The sequence below is a fragment of the Chinchilla lanigera genome, unplaced genomic scaffold, assembly GCF_000276665.1.
Source record: "Chinchilla lanigera isolate Chin_1 unplaced genomic scaffold, ChiLan1.0 scaffold00014, whole genome shotgun sequence".
Classification (NCBI taxonomy): domain Eukaryota; kingdom Metazoa; phylum Chordata; class Mammalia; order Rodentia; family Chinchillidae; genus Chinchilla; species Chinchilla lanigera.
Window position 1 is genome coordinate 4,234,103 of NW_004955415.1, and position 8,938 is coordinate 4,243,040.

Sequence of the window (8,938 nt, forward strand, 5' to 3'; positions counted from 1 at the left end):
GAAGCCACTAAGCAAAGTGGGCCCGGGTGCATCTCCCCTCCTGGTGCCTTTCCCGAGTGGACGATGGCTTCCCTTTTACCACTCTGTGACCTAGACGCTCTCCCATCCACGTCAGGACCTCAGTTTCTCACCCGTACATGGCACCGGCTGGCCTAGAAAATGATGCGCGCCCCTTCCACGGCCGGCGCTCACAAACGCTAAGACTTCATGATCCAGGAATGTCTCACTGGGCTATTCCAGAGTTGTTTCACCGAATTCCAAGCGGCCCCCTCCCTTCTCTCTCAGTCCCGGGAAGGGGCGGGGGCCCAAGCGGGCTGGCAGGTCTGAGCTCCCGCCCGAGGGAGGAGCCCTCGCTCACGTCCCGCCCCTCCACCTGGGTCTCCGCGGGGCAGATGTTACAACTTTCTCGCATTCTCTCCCGCGGTGTCCCCCCCAGGTCCGCCCAGCCCACCCAGTCCGTATCTCCCTCCCTTTCCCTCCGGGGTCCTGCCCACCTCCCTGCGGGGAGCCCGACTGTTCTGAGACTCCGGGCGGGGCCAGAGGCCAGCCTCGGACTGGAGGGTCGGGGTGGGGGGAGGAGAAAGGGAAAGCAGAGGCTAGAGAAATTAGGAGGCGGGAGAAATCCAGGACAAAAAGGAAGAGGAGAGGCACAGGATGGTGGAGAGCACTTTTTGGAGGCCGCCACGCTGCATCCCAGGCTGGCGCGGCTAAGCTGGGAGAGAGGGAGCGAGGGCGGTGCAGGGCGGGCACTGGGGCGGCCAGGGGAAACTCGGCGCGGGCCTGACCTTCCCAGGTGCCCGGCTGAAGCCGCTGCCTGCCCGGGAGGGTCACTGGGCGCTCCCGGAGCATCCAGGTGGGCTGGCGAGCCGTGCGCCCTGGGCGCGCGTGGCAACGAGGCCTGGGGAGCCCTGCTGCGCCTGGACTGGAGGGCCGGCTTGGAGATGCACGCCCTCACGGGCTTCTCTCTGGTCAGCCTGCTCAGCTTCGGCTACCTGTCCTGGGACTGGGCCAAGCCGAGCCTCGTGGCTGACGGGCCCCGGGAGGACAGCGCAGAACAGCCCTCCGCTGCTCCACCCCAACCTCCCCATATCATCTTCATCCTCACCGACGACCAGGGCTATCACGACGTGGGCTACCATGGCTCAGATATTGAGACCCCTACGCTGGACCGGCTGGCAGCAGAGGGCGTCAAGTTGGAGAATTACTATATCCAGCCCATCTGCACGCCTTCACGGAGCCAGCTCCTCACTGGCAGGTAGGTGTGGCAGGACCCTTGTACCTGGGTATGGAAGCCCCCAGGACACCAGTCAGATTCTCCTGTCAGAACAAGCCCTGGCTGGGACCCGGGAAGCCTTTGGTATGGGTTTTCTCTCATTCCAGTGGCTGAGCAATCACTGGAAGTCCTCTGCTCTCTTTGGGCCTCAACTTGCCCCCCATAATACCGAATGGGTTTGATGATCGAAAGATCTCCCTCTGGTGTTCTAGGATGTGCACCTTTCACACAATGCAGAGCTGTCTGGTTATCCTGTTGTTAGGGGACTGTGGCAGCCTGTGACATTTATTTTGAATGCCATGCCTATTGACAGACCCTGAGCCTCCATACTGTGTTACACCTCAGTTTTCTTGTCTATAAAATGGGGCAAAGAACAGTTGAAAGGGAGTAGTGAGTGTGGAATGAGTTGTGTGTCACCTGCTTGGCCGTTAGTATGTGGCAGCTGTCACTGGAGGGATCCTGGTCCCTGCACTATTCCGTCACAACACACGGAATTGACAGGTGGGAGAGAAAGACACACACAGATGGGCTGGTTCCTTCACTCTTCAAATCTCTGTTTCTTCATCTGCAAAATCCTCTGAGGTTGGCGAGGAGCCCGAAGAAGACGTGCTGCTTTCTCCTTGGGGAGACTCCCCCGGCAGGGCAGAAGGATTGCAGGGTTAAAAGAGCAGGGAAACGGGAGGTGGGCTGTGGAAGGTAAGCCCTGGCCACTTGGGAGGAAGTCCTGTGACAGGGCTGAAGCTAATCCTCCTTGCAAGGGAGCCAAGTCATGTTTTCTCCCAAGTTCTACCTCCAGCTGTAGTCCCTGTTTTCTGGGTGGAGAGAAACTGAGGCAGGAAGTCAAGGAGGTCCCAGCCTCAGGCCTGGGGCAAATTTCTGGGCCTTGTGGGAGACGGGGCTGCTTGGTAAGAGCTCTGGAGCTGGGGGGTGGGCAATGGTGAGCCCTTTGTTCCTTGGATCTAGCGCTTAGGGTTCAGCTCCAGGGACAGAGAAGGCGAGATGGGAGGAGGAGGGGCTGGGTGTGTGTCTTTTACAGGTGGAGCTGTGATCCTGGTGGTGAAGGCAGGAGGAATCTGCATTCCTAGCATTTTGTACAAGTTAGCCTTTCTCTGCCTAGAGAGTGGTGACTTCTGGTTTAAGCAGTGGAATGAGTCGCCAACAGGGCAGCGCTCCAGCCTCCTGATCCGTGAAGTTAGCTGAGCCCGGCGGGCGGCGTCTGCCCTCCACCCTCTGCAGCTGGCTGCCTCTGACCCGTGCTCTATGCTCCATGTGCTTGTTAGCATTTGTTAATGCACCGGGTCCTGTTTGGTGGAGCGAGAGAGAGCTGCAGTTTCTTGGATTACTTACATGGGATAGGCTTTGGCCAGCCTGCTGACCTTACAAGCCAGTGTTCCGAGGCAACCCAGGTTTATGAAGAGCAGCTCAGTGAAGAATCAGGGCCCTGCGGCCCTAGGGTGCTCCTGTCAAGAGAGTGCAGTCATTTTATCGGCTTGACCAAGGCCTGGAGGGGCTGTTTCACCAAAGATTTTGAGCATAGATTGGGTAGCCAGGGGGTCAGAGGTCAGTGCCACTGTTTGCCAGCTTTCTGATCTTGGGCCAGTTGCTATACTTTTGGGAGCCTCTTTTCATCATCTGTAGAATGGGAGCAATAATAGTCTTCTGCATAGATTTTTAAAATGATGATTAAGTGAGATAATGTACATGTATGTCACATAATGTTAAAAATAGCAGTAGTAGCTAATTATAGCTAACACTAGTAACAGCTTTAAAATAAAGAAATCAAAACAGAACCCCCCTCACCTACCGATGTATCAAGAACTCAGGTCTTGGCTGGCTTGGATACCTGGGAGTGAGAAAAGGATATGGAGTCCTAACATATTTGGGAAGTTCCAGGCTTCTTGTTTACTCTAGGATTTGTAAGACGTCAGAAGCAAATCTGGGGTGTGGTGGCGCAGACCTGTAATCCCAACACTCAGGAGGCTGAGGCAGGAGGATTGCAGTGAGTTCAAGGCCGGCTTGAACTACATAGTGAGACTGTCTCAAAAAAAAAAAAAAAGATGCCATAAAGCAGATAACATGTTGCCTTTGACCACAGAAGGAGAAAGATGGGATATGAATGACTAAATGAGGAATTCAGGATTTTGCTAACGTTTACTTATGCCTTAGAGTCTTAGGCTTTGTGAATGACCTGGATCCAGGGGCCACACGAGCTCAGAAGAAGGCATATGGGAGCTGGTCTCCTAAAATCTGGGAAATAGATGGGTCTTAGAGATTTCCCACGCCAAGAGCCTGTTGTACACATGAGCAAGCCGAAGCCCCCATGAGGGGAGGGATGTGACGGCCTAGGTTGCTGAAAACAAGCTCCTGCGTGAGCTTTGCTTGGATTTCTGTTGAAGTCTTGGTGCTGCCCTTGACCACTGAGTGACCTTGGGAAGGGCCCTTCCTTTCTTCTGACCTGAGTTTCTTTTAGAGAGTAGGTGAATAAATCAGGAGAGGAGATGGATCCTTCTGGCTCTAAAACCCTCTGAGTGCCATTCATTCAGTCATTCAATTCATAAATAACTGACTGTGCTTTAAATATTACCTGGGTGCTAGGAATACAAAGTTGAGTAAAGGACAGTTTTGTTACCTGTCATTGAGCCCAAGAGCATGGACAACTGAGTAAGATTCCACGGCCAAGTAGGACAATGAGCGTGTGTACTAAATGCTGGGAAACATAGAAGCAAAAGTGACTCCATCTTTGGGAGAGCTATGAGAGACATTATAGTTGGGATAACATTTGAGCTGGGCTTTCAAGAGTGAGTAGGAGTTTGCCTGGGAAAGCAGGACTTGTAGGCTTCATAGCAAGTTAATGACTTAGAGAGCTCAGGGACTGTCAAGTTTGGAGCCAGACTGCCTGGGATACAAATGCCATTCCAACTACTCGCAATGTGAATCACCAGACAAGCAATTTAATTTGCTGAGCCTTAGTTTCCTTATTTGGGAAATGGGAGTAATTGCACATACCTCCTAGTTTGTGGTGAGGATTTAGTAAGATAATTCAAAGGGTTTAGCATGATGTCAAGCTCACAGGGAGTGCTTCATGTTAGCTACTGTTTTTGTCATTATTAATCTAGGTTCAATTCTTAATTCCCCAACTTCCTAGCTGGGCAGTTGGTTTAACCATTCTGAGCTTCCATCTCATCTGTACATTGATAATAATACCTCCTTCAGTTGATTTTGAGGATTCAGTGAGATACTGCATTGAGCTGCTTACCCCCTTAGGTAATACCTGGTTGTTGTTGCTATGTTTGCTGGTAGTCCTGGGACCAGAGCTCACCTTGGGATAGTGTTGGGGTTGGTTGGTGGGACCAGTGGTCTATAGCTCACCTGTGCTCTCTTCTCCCCACCCCCAACCAGATACCAGATCCATACAGGCCTCCAGCACTCCATCATCCGCCCTCGGCAGCCCAACTGCTTGCCCCTGGACCAGGTGACCCTGCCCCAGAAGCTGCAGGAGGCAGGTTACTCTACCCACATGGTGGGCAAGTGGCATCTGGGCTTTTACCGGAAGGAGTGCCTGCCCACGCGCAGGGGCTTTGACACCTTCCTGGGCTCCCTCACAGGAAATGTGGACTACTATACCTATGATAACTGTGATGGCCCAGGGGTGTGCGGCTTCGACCTGCACGAGGGGGAGAGTGTAGCCTGGGGGCTCAGCGGCCAGTACTCCACCATGCTCTATGCCCAGCGTGCCAGTCACATCCTGGCCAGTCACAGCCCCCAGCAGCCCCTCTTCCTCTATGTGGCCTTCCAGGCTGTGCACACGCCCCTGCAGTCCCCCCGGGAGTATCTGTACCGCTACCGCACCATGGGCAACGTGGCCCGGAGGAAGTACGCAGCCATGGTGACCTGCATGGACGAGGCTGTGCGCAACATCACCTGGGCCCTCAAACGCTATGGTTTCTACAACAACAGTGTCATCATTTTCTCCAGTGACAATGGCGGCCAGACTTTTTCAGGAGGCAGCAATTGGCCCCTCCGAGGACGCAAAGGCACTTACTGGGAAGGGGGTGTGCGGGGTCTGGGCTTCATCCACAGCCCTTTGCTCAAGCGAAAGCGACGGACCAGCCATGCACTAGTGCATATCACTGACTGGTACCCAACCCTGGTGGGTCTGGCAGGTGGCACCGTGTCAGCAGCCGATGGGCTGGACGGCTATGATGTGTGGCCAGCCATCAGTGAGGGCCGGGCCTCGCCTCGTACGGAGATCCTGCACAACATTGACCCGCTCTACAACCATGCCCGGCACGGCTCCCTGGAGGGCGGCTTTGGCATCTGGAATACTGCGGTCCAGGCTGCCATCCGTGTGGGCGAGTGGAAGCTGCTGACCGGAGACCCCGGCTCTGGTGATTGGATTCCACCACAGACACTGGCTGCCTTCCCTGACAGCTGGTGGAACCTGGAGCGGATGGCCAGTGTCCGCCAGGCTGTGTGGCTTTTCAACATCAGTGCTGACCCTTATGAAAGGGAGGACCTGGCTGGCCAGCGGCCCGACGTGGTCCGAGCCCTGCTGGCCCGCCTGGCCGACTATAACCGTACTGCCATCCCTGTGCGCTACCCAGCCGAGAATCCTCGGGCTCATCCTGACTTTAATGGGGGTGCTTGGGGGCCCTGGGCCAGTGATGAGGAAGAAGAGGAAGAGGAAGAGGAAAGCAGGGCTCGAAGCTTCTCCCGGGGTCGCCGTAAGAAAAAGTGCAAGATTTGCAAGCTCCGATCCTTTTTCCGTAGACTCAACACCAGGCTGATGTCTCACAGGATCTGATGGGTGGGGTGGCAGGGTCTTGGTCCCCTAGATATATTTCCCCACTTCAGCCTGGTCCCGTACCTTGTCAGGTAGAAACCTGAGGTTGAGTCTCCATCTGCAGGGAAACGGAGGCTGTAGAGCCCTCAGTGGGCTAGGATGGGCACCTAGCTGGGGGCTGGGAGTAAACCAGACTGGAATGCCTGGGTTCCCATCCTGCTTCTTCACTGACTTGTGCTGTGACCTCAGGTGACCGATGTGGGCTTCCAGCCTCAGTTTCCTCATCTGTAAAACAAGCTGTAATGACTTTGTGACGGTGGGATGTGCTTGGTCACTGGGGTCATGGTAGAGTCCTGGCCGGCCTTGCTGCCTCACAGCTTGCACAAGGCCTTTTCCTTCATCCTGGTCTCTACCGCTGCTTGGGTGGGGGCCGCCTGCAGGCAGCTTCCAGCTGGAACCTGGCGAGCTGGCTGCTCTTTTAAGGACCGCAGGTGCTGAGGATGAAGGTGACCAGGTTGGGAGGCTACGCTTTCTGGGTCTTCACAAGGGCTAGGCCAGTCCTGGCCAGATGCATCAGGGCCCTGGTGGAAAGTTCTTTCTGCCGGGAGCACCCAGAGACAGTGGCTATGCCCTTAGCTGCTTCAGTGTCAAGGGCAGTAGAAACAGCTGTGAAAAGAGCCCCTGAACCAATCATCTCCTTTGACCTTAGGCACAGTCCTTCCCCTCTGGGTCTCACTTTCCTGGCTCTGCCTACCTCAAAGGGCTGCAGAAGACTGGCCCATCTAATGGTTGCAAAGGAGCCTGTGAACTGATTAAATGCCCTTACACAGAGGTGAGCAGTGCGGTGCCGTCTGTGAACACATCTGTATACGTGTGTGGGGGGCATGTGGGTCCTGGGGTGGGTGTGAGCTCTTGGACAGCTGAGAGAATGGGAGAAGAGGTAGGCAGCCTGGCCAGGAGGCAGAAGGTATGAGTCCTGCCACAAATATCTTGTGTGACATCCAGCAAACCCCTGACCCACTCTGGGCCTCAAGTCCCCCTACAGACAGTAGATGATCTAAGGGTCCTTTCCACTTGGCCATTCTGGGCATCACTGGGTGTGCATTTTGGGGTGCACAGGCTGAGTGGTGGGGAGAATGGGCCTGGGGGTTGCAAAGCCTGTTTGCTGCATAGCGTCTCCATCCGCACACTGCGTTCTGCATATCTCCCTTCAGGTTCCAGTCGGCGCAGTGTGTGTAGGCGAAAGCCCTGCTGTGAATTTTGAAAATAGTTATTTTTGTCACTGGCAAAGGAGGACTGTTAGGACTCGTCAGCTTGTGGATGAGCGGGATGGGTGGGGTGGGGTGCGTGCAGTGCGATGGGGGGCTCGAGTATTGGTTAGAGAACTGCATCCCAACTGCAGGGACAATCTGGAGTGAGACTGTGGCCTGGTCACATTGTGACCATTGTGTCCTAGGCCTTTCCTCCTGGCCCTGTTTTTTCGGCTTCCTGTCACCTCCCCACTGGACCTTTTCCCTGCTTCCATGATGGCGACGCCCAGCTGGGGGGGCAGGGGCCAGGACTGCAGAGGTTTTTGATGTCGGTGACTGCAGTATTTTTGCCTGCTCAGGAAGTAGGCTCTGAAGAATCACCCATTAGGGTGGATTCTTGGGTCAGGTGTGCACCAAGGGGTGGGTGGTCCAGAGTCTGCCCACTGGTCAAGATGCTCCAGCTCTGCTGGATGTTTCTTCCAGCTCTGTGAGCTGGGCCTTCCCAAGAGACATGGAGCTAGGGCCTCCCTGTGGCTTCAGGCTTCCACCAATTTATGTGGGTGCCTGCTGAGCTGGGCCTGCCCAAGGTGGCCCAACCTCTAGCCCTAGTCCCCGTTTCATTTCTGGAGCCCTGCAGGCCCTTGGGTACCAGGGCCCACTCCCTGAAAGCAACCCAGCCCCAAAGCCTAGAAACCTGCTAAGGCCTTGGAGAGGCCTAGTGCCTACTCCTGGTGCCTCTGGAGAAGGCGACCTGGCCAGGTCTCTGCCCAGTTTCAAACCCTGTCTAATTTAGACTTCTGCTCAACCCAGAAACCAGCCCCACTCAAGCTTCTACTTGCAGCCTGGTCAAGGGAGAGATGTTGGCTGGTCTGGGCCTTAGTTTGGTGGAGGGTCATTCTCTGGAAGGCTCTGCCTGCTGCGTCTTCTGCTCTGTCCAACAGTCAGCATGCCTACCTCCTGGCCCTCCTGCCTCTTATAACCTCCAGAGTTCCTCTTTAACCAATGCACTTGCCCTCTCCATTGGCACTGCTGGGCAGGTACTCCTACCACCCAAGCCTCTGTGTGGAGCGGGGAGAGGGAGGAAGGAGGGCAACCAGAGGCAGCTCTGGGTCCTTGAGTCATAGAGCTGGGGGACTGGAGCCCAACAGTGTCTGCTGAATCCCCTGTCTCTGCTGTGGCTGGACCAGGTGGCAGTGGATCTGTTAACTAGAAGGTTGGAGCCAGATGGCAGTCCATCCAAGCTGGCCCTTTGCTGTGGTGCCCTATCCCACTGACCAATCCCCCAGAAGTCACGTGAGAGCCCACACCTTCCTGGGCCTTGGAAGCATTTCCTCTTTTCACCAGGTGCCTGCTGGCCACCTTGGGGCAGGTGAGCACTCCTGCCAGTGTGCTCAGGAAGAGAGAGGGCAAACAGGGTAAGGGAAAGAACACTGTTCTGGGACCCAGGAGTTCTGGATTTTTATCCTAACTGCCTCTGACTTGGGCGGCTTGGGCCTCAGTCCCCTATTTTTAAGAAGCATGTGCCCTCTCAAGGACCTCCTAGCTCTGGTGGAGACTTAATAACCCAGATCAGGAGCACCAAAGTGTTGCAGACCCGGATTTGAGCCTCAGTAGCGTGGCCTTGGGTGGAGA

At 55.3% G+C, this 8,938-nt stretch overlaps 1 protein-coding gene across 1 annotated transcript; it reads left to right on the forward strand.

The window, feature by feature from the left end:
- The first annotated feature begins 388 nt into the window (after positions 1–388).
- Arsi (arylsulfatase family, member I) lies at positions 389–6,868 on the forward strand. Its single transcript, XM_005380580.2, has 2 exons — positions 389–1,255; positions 4,673–6,868. The coding sequence occupies exons 1-2, from the start codon at positions 393–395 to the stop codon at positions 6,075–6,077; spliced, it is 2,268 nt and encodes a 755-aa protein (XP_005380637.2). The 5' UTR covers positions 389–392; the 3' UTR covers positions 6,078–6,868.
- Positions 6,869–8,938: the final 2,070 nt, after the last annotated feature.